This window comes from Jaculus jaculus, chromosome 9 (genome assembly GCF_020740685.1).
Source record: "Jaculus jaculus isolate mJacJac1 chromosome 9, mJacJac1.mat.Y.cur, whole genome shotgun sequence".
NCBI lineage: Eukaryota > Metazoa > Chordata > Mammalia > Rodentia > Dipodidae > Jaculus > Jaculus jaculus.
This window is the reverse complement of record NC_059110.1, coordinates 83,549,656-83,565,415: the sequence shown is the minus strand read 5'-3', so window position 1 is coordinate 83,565,415 and position 15,760 is coordinate 83,549,656. Positions and strand designations below refer to the sequence as shown.

The 15,760-nt window shown below is 48.4% G+C and overlaps 1 protein-coding gene and 1 non-coding gene across 2 annotated transcripts; one reads left to right on the top strand and one right to left on the bottom strand.

The window, feature by feature from the left end:
• The first annotated feature begins 8,573 nt into the window (after positions 1-8,573).
• On the top strand, positions 8,574-8,678 carry LOC123463889. The gene has a single exon (XR_006639259.1). It is a non-coding gene; the product is annotated as a small nucleolar RNA U13 (small nucleolar RNA).
• Positions 8,679-9,658: 980 nt separating this feature from the next.
• On the bottom strand, positions 9,659-15,479 carry C9H17orf97 (chromosome 9 C17orf97 homolog). Its single transcript, XM_004667790.2, has 2 exons — positions 15,269-15,479; positions 9,659-10,258 (listed from the first exon to the last, which is right to left on the bottom strand). Exons 1-2 carry the CDS (start codon positions 15,477-15,479, stop codon positions 9,747-9,749), a joined length of 723 nt encoding a protein of 240 aa, XP_004667847.1. The 3' UTR covers positions 9,659-9,746.
• Positions 15,480-15,760: the final 281 nt, after the last annotated feature.

The window sequence follows — 15,760 nt, the reverse complement described above, 5'->3', positions numbered from 1 at the left end:
TATTATTTTTATTCTGTGAGAGAAAGAACAAGAAAGAGGCAGAGAGAGAGAGAGAGAATGGGAGGGCCAGGACCTTCAGTCTGCTGTGAACAAACTCCAGACATGTGCAACACTGCGCACTTTTATCATTATGCATTTGGCTATGAGGGGCCTGGAGATTTGAACATGAGTTCTTAGGCTTTGCAGGAAATCACCTTAACTGCTAAGCCATCTCTCCAGCCCAAACTCTCTTCTATTTTGATGTCATCATTTCCGCCCCCCGCTCCTCCTTTTCTGCAGATTTTGTGTAGGTAGCAACAGCCACTGTGAAGTCATGAATATGAAGGTCGTTTTGTGTCTGGATGATAGCATTGTGAAGAGTCCTCCCCTTTCCTTTGCTCTGACATTCTTTCTGCCATCTCTTCCACAGTGGCCTCTGAGTCTTAAAGGGTTTGATAGAGATGTCTCTCTTAGTGCTGAACATGTCACTGTCACTTCTTCTCACACTTTGGCCATTTAAAAAATTTCCCCAGTAGTCAAAGCCACCTGAAAAGAGAAGCTTCTTGGACCAAAAGTGAGCGTAGCATTAATAAGTGGGCATAAGCGTAAATGTTTAGAGGGCATTTTGGTGGTCATAATATACTTTTTTAGTCAGACAGTGATAGCAGTTTCCCCCTAGGGCTCATGACCTTCTCAGCCATAGGCTTTTGTTAAAAACATTATTATTATTACTTATTTATTTGAGAGAGAGAAAGAGGGAGAGAGAGAGAATGGGCACGCCAGGGCCTCTAGCCACCACAAACTCCAGACACATATGCCACGTTGTGCATCTTACTTATGTGGGTCCTGGGGAATCAAACCTTGGTCCTTTGGTTTTGCAGGCAAGCACCTTAACTGCTAAGCCATGTCTCCAGCCCTATTTATTTATTTGAGAGAGTGATTGAGAGAGAGAATTGGCCCTTGTCCAGCCACTACAAACAAACTTCAGGTGCATGCACCACCTTGTGCATCTGACTTACGTGGGTTCTGGGGAATCAAACCTGGGTCCTCTGCAGGCAAGCACCTTAACTGTTAAATCATCTCTCCAGCCCAACCATAGACTTTTGTCTAGGTTTTCAGTACTAGGCATGAATTCCCTCCCACACAGAGGGCCTCAAATCCATTCAGAGAGAAGTTGGTTTCCCCCAAGACAGACATGTCACCATTGCATTAGTTGGTACATTTTGCCTGACTGGCCAGCTGTAAAGTTTGCAGGGCCCACTGCTGCTTAAGACGGTTGATGATTTCTCTCTCCCAAAGGCTGCATGATGCATAGCTCTTTCCAGCATCCTGACAGCTAGTTAATAGGGAGGAGGCTTCCAGCTCAGCTCCAGTGACCTGCAGCCCAAACATGTGAAGTCTTTAGCAGTAGGGTCTTACCATCTACTTCTGACAGGCAACCAAGAGTAAGGTTTATTTCTGGAAGAGTTAGGATTCAAAGGGGAAGGCTAGCAGGAAGACCAAACCAAAGAAATTCCTCCTTTTCCCAGAAGACTAAGAGCGAGTAAGAGCTTAAAGAGACAGCATTCATGCAGCAAAGCAAGAAAGCGCCCACAGCAAAGCACATGTGGAAAGCAAGCAGGAAAACGCCCGAAGAGAAACCCTGCCCTGGCTGGGAAGCGGCAGAAGAGACCGAGAGAGACTTACAGGGAAATGCCAAGAGGGTGTGGTGACGCACGCCTTTAATCCTAGCACTCGGGAGGCAGAGGTGGGAGGTCGCTGTGAGTTCAAGGCCACCCTGAGGCTACATAGTGAATTCCAGGTCAGCCTAAGCTAGAGTGAGACCCTTCCTCAAGAGAGAGAGAGAGAGAGAGAGAAGATCTTTACACTCTTAGTTAAGCTCCTACATATGGATCAAATGTCCAGTGACGATGAGCCTCGTGTACAAGGGAGAGACCTGATTGGCTGGTGGGCTCAGGAGAGGCCAGCCCACCCAGGTGTGCTAAGCCTGAGGAAACTGAAGAAGCAGGAAGTGCTGCTGAGTTGTTTCTTGCAGCTGTCTTGAATGAGAATGGATCAGACATGGGTTCTAGTCCTCCCAGAGCAGGCAAGGTGGCATCATCTTGGGCGTCTGTCCCTAGCTGACTGCTTATTTAAAAAAAAAAAAAGCTACATCGTTCCTATTTTTGTATATTGTGTATCACTAGGCTATGGCAGGTAGCTATGGGCTAAAGTCTCTAGGCAGAGTCTAGAGCCCTGGCCTAGGTTGCTGTGACTGGGTTGAAATGGCTGAACGAGGTAGGACCTTTTTTAGTGACAATCAGAAGGAAACATGGCCATGGGTTTGAAGGTAACATTTGACCATGGACAAGCGCACAGTGGCCAGAATATCTGAGGGGGTTTTCCATCGCCTCTGTGAGTGGTTGCTGGAGATTCCTGCCAGGTCCTCAGACCCCTTCTCTCTGGAAAACCTCTCTGTCAGCCACAATTCCTGAGAAGGACTCCCTCTTTCCAACACTCCCATCCAGCATTGGACTGACAAGACCCAGTGGGCTCCGGGCCACCTGATCCCTCTTGCCACTGTTGTTGGGCTCTGGAAGTGTGTGCTTAGTGAGCCAAGACCTCTGGGACCAGCCAGCCCTGGGTTTGACATCCTACCTCCTCCTCTTAGTCCCTGTGTGACCCTGGGCAACTCCCTTTCCCAATCTGTGCTGCTTTCCTTGTGGGTGAATGAGAATCCAGTGCCCTCACACCTCAATGATAACTGCAGAGGAAGTGAGATCATGTGTGCTGAGTGACTACCACCCCCCTGGGCAGGGTACCTGATACCCAAGGGCTGCTGGTATCAATACTGTGGCTGCAATCAGCAGAGAGCCACGTCCTTAGCAGTTGCTGGACGAGTATTTTCTCCAAAGACTAGTGGAGAACTTCATTCAGATCTGTTAGGAGTGGTGTGATTCTAGCAAGACACCTCTTGTCTCCAAGCCTCAGTTGTACATAGAGATAATAAGTCCCATTGCTCAGAGACAAATGTGAAAGAATTTATGAACAATAAAATGTCATAAAGTGTCACAGTTTCCACTGAAGTAGAGCACACACACACACACACACACACACACACACACACACACACGGGAAACTTAATTCAAGCAGCTACTCAAAGCTCCAGAATGCATATAAGTAAAAACCATTCAGTCTTTTTCCTCCGCCCATTTTACTGATGTGTAATGGACACAAATAAGGAAGTTGAAGAAGGTCATTCAGTCTTATCTAACTTTTAATTCACCCAGGAGTGATACCAACTTGGCAAGGCACAGCTTCCCTTGCGGAAATAAATTTAAAAGGCCCCTGAGCACCGGCAGTGGGTGTCTATGAGGCCTGGATGTAATGCCTCTTCTTAAACCCGGTATGGTGGAGCACACCTGGGATCTCAGCGACGTGGAGGCTGAGGCAGGAGGAGCAGGAGTCATCCTTGGCTACAGAGTGAGTTCAAAGCCCACACAGCCTACGAGAGCCTGTCTTAAAGCAAACAAACAAATAAGTAAGCAAAAACGACTACTTTTATGACAAGCTTGGATTTGGGGTTTCCCAGTCCTCAGATGAGGGGGTTAGGCGGGTCACGGACAAGCACAACTGATGAGGAAGATGAAGGCTGTTTCAAGTGGCTATTGCTGAACACAAAATTCTCTCTCTAAACTGGTGGCTTACAACAACTTTACTTAGCCAGCATGGTGACACACACTCAAGAGACTGAGCCCCACGACCCTCACCTGCCTTCCTGAGGTCCCAGGACTCCTGGCATTTCCCACTGCTGCTTCGCCATCCCCCATCCCCCAGCACGCCTGCTTTCCTTTTTTTTTTTAATTTTTATAGACTTTACTTTTAGAACCAGCTTTAGATGTGTAGAAAAATTGTACAGACAGCTCAGAGGTCCTCTGACTACCCCTACAAGCGTACACACACAGATACAGTTTCCCTAGCGTCAGGATACTACATTTGTCATTAGTTTTTCTTCTTTTGAATTTTCAAAATATTTACTTATTTGAGAGAGAAACCATAGGCACACCAGAGCTTTCTGCCACTTCAAATGAACTTCAGACACATGCACAGTTTTGTGCATCTGGCTTTGTGTGGGTGATGGGGAAGCAAACCCCCAGGCTGGCAGGCTTTGCAACCAAGCACCTTTAACCACTGAGTCATCTCCCTGGGCCTCCTTCGATTTTTGAAAAATTTTGTCTGTTTATTTATTTATTTGAGAGCAACAGACAGAGAGAGAAAGAGGCAGATAGAGAGAGAGAGAAGGGCCCGCCAGGGCCTCCAGCCACTGCAAACGCACTCCAGATGCATGCTCCCCTTTGTGCATCTGGCTAACGTGAGTCCCGGGGAATCGAGCCTCAGACCAGGGTCCCCAGGTTTCACAGGCAAGCGCTTAACCACTAAGCCATCTCTCCAGCCCTCTCCTTCGATTTTTAAAAATATTTTATGAGCGAGAGGGAAAATGGGCACGCCAGGGCCTCTAGCCACTGCAAACAAACTCTAGGTGCATGCACCACCTTGTGCATCTGGCTTACATGAGTTCTGGGAAATCAAACCTGGGTCCTTAGGCTTTGCAGGCAAGTGTCTTAACTGCTGAGTCATCTCTCCAGCCCTCTTTTGATTTTTTTTGAGACAAGGAGTCCTATAACCCAGGCTGGCTTGGAAGTGCTGGGATTACAGTACAGGCATTTGCCACCATACCTGGCTCACATTTGTTATAACTTATCAATATTGATACATTTTTACTAACAAGAGTCCACAATTCCCCAAATTACTACCATTTTGTAACAATAGTGTGGCTCTTTTGTTATAACTGCTGAGTCAATCCTGATGGATTATCATAAGCAAAGTCCCTCGCTCTCATTGGGTTCATTCTTGGTGGTCTACATCCTGTAGTTTTAGACAGTGGATAAGGACATGGATCCATTATTGTCACATCATATAGAGTCATTTCACAACCATACACACGCCCCAGGATCCCGCTCCTGGACACATCCCTCCCTCTCCCTAAATAAACATGGCCTCCTTTTGTAACTTACAAGAGACATCCCATGACTTTGGACATCATTTTTTGTTTTTTGTTTTTTTCACCGATTTATGATCTCACTCTAGGCTAGGCTGACCTGGCACTCACAGTGATCCTCCTACCTCTACCTCCTGAGTGCTGGAATTAAAGGTGTGTGCCACCATGCCTGGCTGTTCTTATTTCTAATTAATATTTTATTTACTTATTTTCAAGCAGAGAGAGAAGAGAGACTGGGTATGCCAGGGCCTCCAGCCACTGCAAATGAACTTCAGATGCACCACTGTGCATCTGGCTTTATGGGAGTACTGAGGAATCGAACCTGAGTTGTTTGTTAAGTTTTGCAGGCAAGCATCTCAACCACTGAGCCACCTCTCCAGCCCATTTTCTGCTCTTTAGAAAGCCAAAATGTTCAGGCTGGATGGACTTCAAAGAAGAGTGTGGATGGCCTGTAGCGGAGACCCCAGGGGATGCCCACCACACAAAGGATGAAATGTCCTGTGTCATCCTTGGACATTCACAGGCCTCGCACAGAGACACTTTCTTTCCAGGTCTCAAGCCCACTACTGGTGTGGGGGTGAAATGCTAGTCCACTATACCAGGAGGGTGTTCCTGCTCTCCTCCACCCACCTAAACAGGTGCAAATGATCAACCCAGTCAATATGACCCGGGCCTGGAGTGGCAGAGCACTGTTGATCTTTGGTTACCAGGCTCCTTGGCACTGGCCAAGGGCCAGTCATTCTGGAGCTAAGCATGCAGTTGATCCAGATCTTGCCAATGTGAGCCACTCCTGTGACCCTTGATCAGGCTTTAAAAAAAAAAAATGAATCATTTTGAGCTGGGTGTGGTGGTACTTGCTATAATCCAGCACTTATGAAGCTGAGGCAGAAGGATTGTAAGCTGGGGGCCAGTTTGTACTACATAAGGAGATCCCACTTCAAAATAGCACTAATAAGGCTGGAGGTATGGCTTAGCAGTTAAGGCACTTGCCTGCAACAATCTAGGTTTGATGCCTCAGGACCCATTCAAGCCATACGGACAAGGTGGCACATGCATCTGGAATTCACTTGCAGTGGCTGGAGGCCCTGATGTGTCCATTCTCTCCCCCTCTATCTCTTTCTCAAATAAATAAAAAAAATATTTTTTAAAAATTTTTTTTATTTATTTGAGAGAAAGAATGGGTGCACCAGAGCCTCCAGCTATTGCAAATGAACTCCAGGTATATGTGCCCCCTTATGCATCTGGCTTACGTGGGTCCTGGAGAGTTGAATGGGGATCCTTTGGCTTTGCAGGCAAACGCCTTAACTGCTAAGCCAGCTCTCCAGCCCAAATAAATTTTTAAAAATAAGAAAATAGAGAGCTGGCTTAGTGGTTAAGAGCTTGCCTGTGAAGCCTAAGGGCCCCGGTTCAAGGCTCAATTCCCCAGGAATCATGTGAGCCAGATGCACAAGGTGGCACATGCATCTGGACTTCATTTGCAATGGCTAGAGGCCCTGGTGCACTCACTCTCTGTCTATCTGCCTCTTGCTCTGTCTGTTGCTCTCAAATAAATACATGAAATAAACAAAAAAATTAGAAAATAGCACTAATATAATTATTGTTCATTTGGAGGTCAGTCTATTCGGCACCTTCTCTAGGATGTCACTCTGTACCAGTTCTCAAATACTGTTCAGATCATGTGACACCTCCTCCCAACTAAAGTCCCCACTGTATTCTGTGCACTCATCAAACATTCCATTTTCTTGACTGCTGGAATTATTGCAGTGTTGGCATATGACCTTTGCCATGCCAGAGAACTCCTCTGGGGCTGATGTGGATGCTGGATGGGGACAAAACTAGAAAGATATGAGAGGCTGCCTTTGCCCCCCTGTGATGACTGTCTGGATATGAAGCAAATACAGAGGCAACAAAACACACACATGAAGAGACTTTTCTTTTTTTCTAGGAAGGGTCTCATTCTAGCCCAGGCTGACCTGGAATTCCCTATGTAGTCTCAGGGTGGCCTTGGACTCACGGTGATCCCCCTACCTCCGGCTCTCGAGTGCTGGGATTAAAGGTGTACGCCAGCACGTCTGGCAAGAGAGATTGTGATAATTCAGTGTGAGCTCCTGTATGTAGCTATGCCTGAAACCATAGCAACCCCGGACTGTTGGCTTTATAAGTCAGTCACTCCAGAGCAGGGGATGTAGCTCAGTGGATAAGAGTGCTTTCCTAACATCCATGAAGTCCTAGGTTTGATCCCCAGCACTGGATGGGGTGGTGTATGCCTGTGGAAGGCAGCAGGATCAGAAGTTCAGAGTCATGATGAGCTACATAGCTAGTTGTAGGCCAGCTGGGCTAATAGAAACCTTGTCACAAACAAATTAATGCATAGACATGTCACTCTACTTTTCGGAGTAAGCCACTGTTCGGTTTGCCTCTGTTCACTGCCATAGGAAGAGTCCTCACCAATTAACTTCTAACCCTAGGTGGTTTGAGCCGGAGCCACTTCTGTGCTCATAAGGGCAGTAATCTTCATCTGCTTCTCCTAATATTTTAGGCACAGACTCCTTCCTACCTGGCGCCAGGCCACAAATGGACACTTTCCTGTCTGGTCCAATCCCCCTTCCCCAGGGCACTAGCCTTTTGGACCTGGTTTCCTTCCTCCTGCTCCACATCTCTGCACTTGTTGTGTGGTTTGCTCCAAGTGCTGCTGCTCATCCACCGTGGCCACATTTCTTTGGCTCAGCCTTCCATGGTGAGGTCTACACCAGCACAGGACTGTTCCCTCTCTCAGAGGTTGTGTAGCTATGGCAACTAAACATATCAGTGGTCAAAGCTCTTAGAATGAACAGGTTGAGCATTTCCTAGGTGTCAGGCAATTGTGTAGATGTTTATGTAATGTTGCATTTGGTTCTCATGCCACTAAGGTAGCTATTTGCACGTGTACCTGCAGATGAGTGAAGCGGTGGAGAGGTTAAGGATGTGCCTGAGGTCACACAGCTAGAATGCGAGGAGGTGGTTAGCTCTGCTGTCAAAGCTCATAATTAGAGCTGGGAGTGGTGGCTGTCGCCTTTGATCCCAGCAAGTGTGCAGTCTGGACTACAGAGTGAGTTCTAGTCAGCTTCTAGGGTGAAACCTTGGTGGTGGTGGTCTTAGCACCAGCAGGGCCCTTCTTTTCAGCCCCAGCATCTCTTCCGGGCCAGGCTGCCAGCCATTGTCTAGGCAGATGACTGCCCTGCTCCGAGTCCCTTTATACAGGCTAGGGGGCTCAGGATTGTAATTCCAAGCATTTGGGAAACTGAGGCAGGAGGATCAAGAATTCAAGGCCAGGGCTGGAACGACAGCTTAGTGGTTAAGGCACTTGCCTGCAAAGCCTAAGGACCCAGGTTTTCCTTCCCAGAACCCATGTAAGCCAGATGCACAGGGTGGCACAAACATCTTGAGTTCCGTTTTTAGTGACTGGAGGCTCTGGCACGCTCAGTCTCTCTCTCTCAATCTAGTAAATAAATAAATAAAAATAAACAAAAAAATTAAATATATTTTTTATTTTTATTTATTTAAGAGTGACAGAGAGATCCTCTTATTGGTTCATAAGTGTGATGATTGGGTGTTCACACCATTGCGTGACGTGTGCCTCCCACTAAACCTTGTTACGCTCTGGCACATAACCCGTCTGACGTGAAGAAAAAAAAAAAAAGACAGAGAAAGGGGGATGGGTGGTGGAGACAGATAGAAAGAATGGGCGCGCCAGGGCTTCTAGCCACTGCAAATGAACTCCAGACACATGCGCCCCCTTGTGCATCTGGCTAAAGTGTCGAACCGGGGTCCTTAGCCTTCATAGGCAAGCGCTTAACCACTAAGCCATCTCTCCAGCTCAATAAAAATATTTTTTAAAAGAGTTAAAGGGGGCTGGGAGGGATGGCTTAGCGGTTAAGGTGTTTGCCTGCAAAGCCAAAGGACCTAGGTTCGATTCCCCAGGACCCACATAAGCCAGATACACAAGGGGCACACGTGTCTGGAATTCTTTTGCAGTGGCTGGAGGCCCTGGCATACCCATTTTTTTTCTCTCTCTCCCACCCTTCTTTCTCTGTCAAACAAACAAATAAATAAAATAAATAAAAATAAAAGAGTGAAAGGCCAGACTAGGTTGCATAATGAGACCGTGTCTCAAACAAAAATGTCTCCAGGATATTCAAGGCATTTTTCTACCATATATATTCTGTGTGAGTTATACATACATATATATATATTTTCTAAGTCTTAAACTAATTTCTGTGTGTGTGTGTGTGTGTGTGTGTGTGTGTGTGTATTGCCTATACACTCTTCTCTTTTTAGGAGCTGATTGTAGACATTTAACTGTTGAGAAACTAAGCAACAAAGAGCAATGCCAGCTTGGCTAAGAGAAAGAAACCGACTGCACTGTGCTCTCAGCATGGCTGCCGTTCTTACGGAATGCAACGCTTCTGCGTGCTTGGGGTTACCTTGGTGGAGGAGAGGCTGGCCTCCCCAGCACCATGAGAATCTGCTTCCTCCAGATACAGGTCTAATTTGCTTTCTTTTGTTGTTGTTGTTTTTGCTTTTTATTAGCATTTATAATTTGTTTTTTATGATTTGTTTTCTTATCCTTTATTTTTTTAAGGACGGCACACAGAGATTTAGGAAACATGCCTTCTGGCACTTTATGTTTATTCTGATTGTAACATATAAGCGGTGGCAAGAAGCAGCCTGGCAGCACGGCAGGCACTTTTCACTCTAGCTGAGCAGTGGCTGACTCTGGCTGTGGGAGCCTGGTTGCAAGTTTTCCTTCAAAGTAGCCATGCTGGTGGTCGCCTTTGCAAGTGGGCTGCTTGCTGCCGGGGCTGCAGTCTTTGTCTGAGAGATAGTGTAAGTTCTCTGGGCTCTCCTCGGAGCTGGGGGAGCTGGAGCCCGAGGGGGAGCCCTTCAGGGCGAAAAGCTGGTACCGCTTTCTCCGGTTCAATTTATAGATGCGAATTCTTTCTTTTTCTGCCTCAGGGTCGGTGAGAATCCCGTCCCAGCGCAGACTCTCATTGACCTGGTTTGGAAGGCTCTCGTCTATTTTGGCAAAGTGGGAAAAACTCATTGCACAGGCGTAGGGAGGGATGTGTTTGTTCTCCTCCTTGTCCAGTCTGGGCTCTGCCCTCGGGCCATGGTCTTTTCTGGGATTTAAGATGTCATAGAGGGACGATGATAGTGTCTGAGGCTGAGGCTGACTCTTCAGGGCTCGAGTGTGATGTTTATCTGTTGAGCAGATGCGGGATTAAGCGTTTGTGCCCAGGACACTGCCTCCCCCCAATCACCAAAGATGTAAGGGGGAAGGCTTCTCTTTAGCCAGGATTCAGATGGCCAAGCCCACTGCCTGTCTCTCCTACTGTCTGTATACTTTAAATCAAGACATTTCTTTTTGGTGGGGGGGGGGGGGCTTTCATCTGTGTCTGTCTCCTCTCTCTCTTCTCCTTTCATCTTCCCTTCCCTTGTTCTACTATGGATTGAACCCAGGCCTGTCTTGACATTTCCTTACTTTCCTATTCCCCCAAGTCTATGTGGTGTTCCCTGCTGACAGTATGAGGTACATCCCACTGTAATTTCTACAATCAAAAGTTACAGCAGGGCTGGAGAGATGGCTTAGCGGTTAAGCGCTTACCCGTGAAGCCTAAACACCCTGGTTTGAGGCTTGATTCCCCAGGACCCACATTAGCCAGATACACAAGGGGGCGCACGTGTCTGGAGTTCATTTGCAGTGGCTGGAGGCCCTGGTGCGCCCATTCCCTCTCTCTCTCTCTCTGTCACTCTCAAATAAATAAATAAAAATGAACAACAACAACCCCCCCCCAAAAAAAAGTTACACCAAAGGCTGGGTGTGGTGGTGCAGGCTGTTAATCCCAGCACTCAGGAGGCAGAGGTAGAAGGATCACCATGAGTTCAAGGCCACACTAAGAATATGTAGTGAATTCCAGGTCAATCTGGGCTAGACTGAGACCCTACCTTGGAAAAAAAAAAGTTACACCAGGGCTGGAGAGACAGCTTAGTGGTTAAGACATTTGCTTATGAAGCCTAAGGACTCACGTTCAACTCTCCAGGTCTCACTATAAGCCAGATCCACAGGGTGACACAAGCACGTAAGGTCACACATGTGCAGGAGGCGCACACGTCTGGAATTCAACTGCAGTGGCTGGAGGCCCTGGCATGCCAATTCTCTCTCTCTCTCTCTCTCTCTCTCTCTCTCTCTCTCTGTGTATCTCTTGCATATACATAAAAAAAAAGGCCAGTATGTTGGGCTTGCCTCAAAAATTAAAAAAAAAAAAAATGGTGCTGGAGAGATGGCTGTTAAGGTGCTGTCAGGCAAAGCCAAAAGATTCAGGTTTGATTCCCCAGTACCCATGTAAAGCTGGATGTACAAGGTGGTGCACATGTCTGGAGTTTGTTTGCAGTGGCAGGTGGCCCTGGTACATCTATTCTCATTCTCTCTCTCCTCTCTCTCTCTCCAACAAATAAATAAAATATTTATTTATTTGAGGGCGACAGAGAGACAAAGAGGCAGATAGAGAGAGGGAGAATGGGCGCGCCAGGGCCTCTAGCCACTGCAAACAAACTTCAGACCGTGTGCCCCCTTGTGCATCTGGCTAACATGGGTCCTGGGGAATCTAGCCTCGAACCAGGGTTCTTAGGCTTCATAGGCAAGCGCTTAACTGCTAAGCCATCTCTCCAGCCCTAAATAAAATAAAAAGCCGGTGCAGGTCTTTAACCCCAGCACTCGAGTCAGAGGTAGGAAAATCACTGTCAGTTCAAGGCCACCCTGAAACTACATAGTGAATTCCAGGTCAGCCTGGGCTAGAGTGAGATCCTACCTCGAAAGACAAAAACAAAAACAAGACAAACTGCCTGCTTTTGCAGGTGCAGAGGGCTTTTTGCCTTACATTCCTGATACATTTCCACCTGAAGAAGTAATTGCAGTGTTCTTATCGCTTCCTTCTCCAGACCACAGCACTGGCATGGAAGACGGCTGCTCCTCGGGCTGCCAGCTCTGTACACAGAACCCAGAGCCTGAGACTTGAGCCCAGGATTAACCACAATGGAGGTCAGATCACTTTACTCAGGGCCAAAGCCATTGAGGTGGACTTCTCAGGTGACAAATTCACTGCACTTTGGGGCAGGTGCATCCTGTCACTGCTGTATACTGTCCTCAGAGTGGGCATTCAGTGCTTTCACCAAGATATCCATGAGAAGAGCTTGGTGAATTGCAGGGACTCTGGTTTGTGGCAGGAGTTAGTGGTATGTGTGTCTGGATGAGAGGGTGAAAGTGAGAGACTAAATCTGTACAGCTATGATTTGCGGGAGGAGGAGAGTCTGTGCATGTGAGTGTATAACAATGTGCGTGTGCGGGCTGAAGAGATGGCCCAGCAGTCAAAAACACTTGCTTGCAAAGCCTGACAGCCCAGGGTTGATTCCCCAATAAAGCCAGATGCACAGGGTGGTGCACGCATCTGGAGTTTGTTTTCAGGGACAAAAGGCACTGGCATGCCCACTGATATTATCTCTCTCCTTGAAAATAAATAGATAAAAATAGTTTTTGAAAGCAGTGTGTGTGTGTACATGATGGGCCACTATGGCTTAGATTCATTGGATGGTGTTACATTGCTATAGGGGGCAGTGGGTGTCGTGAAGACTGTCAGGGGTGACAAGAGGATGTGCTGTGACAAGTATGAAAGTGTCTATGGGGCTAGAGAGCTGGCTTAGTGGTTAAGGCACTTGCCTGCGAACCCTAAGGACCCATGTTCCATCTCTCTCCAGATCCCATGTAAGCCAGATGCACAAAGGTGAGGCAAGTGCAAGGTTGCACATGCCCACTAGGTGGGACAAGCATCTGAAGCTCCATTGCAGTGGGTGAGGCCCTGGCACACCAATTCTCTCTCTCAAAAAAAAAAAACAAAAAAACTCCCAGACCCAGAAAGCCAAGCGCCACATGTTCTCTCTCATATGTGGATCCTAGCTACAGATGACTGGGCTTCTGCGTGAGAATGAAAATACTTAGTAGCAGAGGCCAGTAAGTTAAAAAGGAGACATAAAGGGTAGAGAAAGGAAGGGAGGAGGGTACTTAATAGGTTGATATTGTATATATGTAATTACAATGATTGTAATGGGGAGGTAATATGATGGAGAATGGAATTTCAAATGGGAAAGTGTGGGAGTGGGGAGGGAGGGAATTACCATGGGATATATTTTATAATCATGGAAAATGTTAATAAAAATAAAAAAAATAAGAAAAATAAAAATTAAAAAAAAACTTTAAAAAAGTGTGTATGAAGTTATGAAGTCTTCAGCTGCCTTTTCTTTCTTTCTTTTTTTGGTTTTTCAAGGTAGGGTCTCAGTCTAGCCAGGCAGATCTAGAACTCAATCTGTAGACCCAGGCTGGACTTGAATTCATAGCGATCCTACCTCTGCCTCCTGAGTGCTGGGATTAAAGGCATACACCACCATGCCTGGCTTTTCAGCTGCCTTAAAAAAAAAAAAAATGTTTATCTATTTATTTGAGAAAGAAAGGGGGGAGGGGCAGACTGAGAGAGAATGAGCATGCCAAGGTCTCCAGCCACTGAAAACAAACTCCAAATGCATGTGCTACCTTGTGCATCTGGCTTACATGGGGCCTAGGTTCTTTGGCTTTGCAGGCAAGCACTTTAATTGCTAAACCATCTCTCTTCAGCTTCCCTTTGGTTGATGCGGGATGGAGTCTGCGCAGGATGTTCTAGATGTGTTTACCTGGGAGTAGTTTGTACACAGGACCCACAAGGGAGCAGGGGGACCTTGGGGAGGCAAGAGTCTGTTCCGCTGTGGCAGTGTCAAGTGGTGTCTTGATACCAGGCACACAAGGAGTCAGACATGAAGTAACCAAGGAAAACTGCAGCTGAGCCTTAGTTATTGTGTCTCCTCTGGTCAGAAAACTCCTCTGTGGTTAGACATCTCTGAAGTTACCTTGGAGGCTGTTCCCACTGTATCAGAAACTGAGACGACGGGGCGCTTTTCCACACATGGCCACTAACAAAGGGTCTGAATCCTCAAAAGACCCTGATGTCATCATAAAATAACTTGCAAGCCTAGTGTGGTGGAGCACCCTAGGGAAGCTGAGGTAGGAGGGTTGCCTTGGATTCAAGGACAGCCTCGGGCTACAGAGTGAATTCCAGGTCAGATTGGGCTAGAGTGAGACCCTACGTAGAAAATAATCAATCCATCAATAAATAACTTGCATTGTGGTTCTGACATTCCTCTTTGTGAGCCCTTTTCTACAGTATTATGGGAGGAAATACCCTTAAAGGCAGATCCATGGTTTAGGGTGGAGAAAGGGTCACCTTCCCTCATGAATATGCCACCTATTTCAAAAATATTCACCAAAACTTTAAAATCCATGATGTGGAATCACCCACTGTGCCGCCCTGCAGGGACCCGCCCCCTCCCCACTTTTGAGGCAAACCCCACTCCGATCTCTCTTTGGAATGCGACGTTTTGCTTTGCCAAATAAACCTCTGCTTAAACTGTGTTCTGTACTGAATTTTTAACTTTGCGATGACAGATTTCTAGGCTACTAATGCAGTGTCCTGTTAGATTGGAGGCTTTCTGAATAAAGCACGGGTTTGGGGTTCAATTCCTGCCTCCGCTGGTTTGGCTGCGACTGTGATTTCCGTTTACACCTTCAGGTCGGGGGTGTGGGGGGGGGAGCTGGGCATTTCTGCCCAGAAGGCGTTTGGCACTGCGATCGGAGGGGGGACTAGGGAGTTGAGAGGGCGTGCTTGCGCGTGCGCGTGGTGCGAAGCTAAGTTTCTCACGGGTTGGAGCGCCTTGGGGACGGCGAGCATCTTGCGGGGATTCTGTGCGGGGTGGAAGGACTTCTTGGATGCTGAGGAGCCTCAGCGCGGGTACGCAGGCTCAGAGCAGCGCCGGGGCACCAGACGTCGGGGGACGCCCGTGTCCGCGACGGAGCATGCGTATTGGGTGGAGGCCCCTGTAGGCGGGGCCGAGCATCCCCGCCGCCCTGCGGGAGGGGAGGGGGCACCGGCGGCCCCAGCGGTTTCCGCTCCCCAGGCTGAGGGGCGTTCCTAGGGGACACTCGGGCCTCGGCCTGGCGTCCCAGCCAGCGCTGGGGAGGCGGAGGCGGAGGCGGGAGGATCACTAGCTCGAGGTCAGCTTGAGACCAGTTTCTGAACAGAATCAGCAACAAGGCGGGCCGGGCCGGGCCGGGGAGCGCTCTGATCCTCTTACCGTCCCCCTTGCCCGATCCCTTAGTCTTCTTCTTCTTCTTTTTCTTCTTCACTTTCCGTCGGGTCACTTCCGCGGCGGCGCCCGCGATGGGGGGCAGCCTGGACCCCGGGGAGCCCGCGGCGGCGCCTCGGCGTGCCTCCTCTTCCTCCTCGTCGTCGTCCTCGCCCTCTTCGGCGTACTCCGCCGCCCGGGCCCCGCCGAGGCCCGCCATTCGCCCGCGCGCCCCACAGCGACCTGGGCCTGGGGCAGCGGAGGACCCGCGCCCCGACGGAAACGACGCGTCTCCATGGCGACTGCTCCACACCCACCCCGCCCCGCCCCTGCGCACGGTCCAGAGGGCGGCGCCGGGTGCCGCCGCGGGCCTAGTGCGCATGCGCCTGTCCATCCTCTGGAGAGCCCGCCCAGGGCAAGGGTGGGTAGAGAGGAAGTTCTAAATCGTTGTACACGTCTCCTCCACAACTACCGTCTACAATGCTGGGCGGCCTTGAACCC

Bases quoted from the DNA above. Each gene is read 5' to 3' on its own strand.
- C9H17orf97 (XM_004667790.2), bottom strand. From the start codon at position 15,479: ATGGCGGGCCTCGGCGGGGCCCGGGCGGCGGAGTACGCCGAAGAGGGC. The intron at 10,259-15,268 runs GTAAGAGGATCA...TCTGCTCAACAG, and splicing joins GGGATCGGGCAAGGGGGACG to ATAAACATCACACTCGAGCC.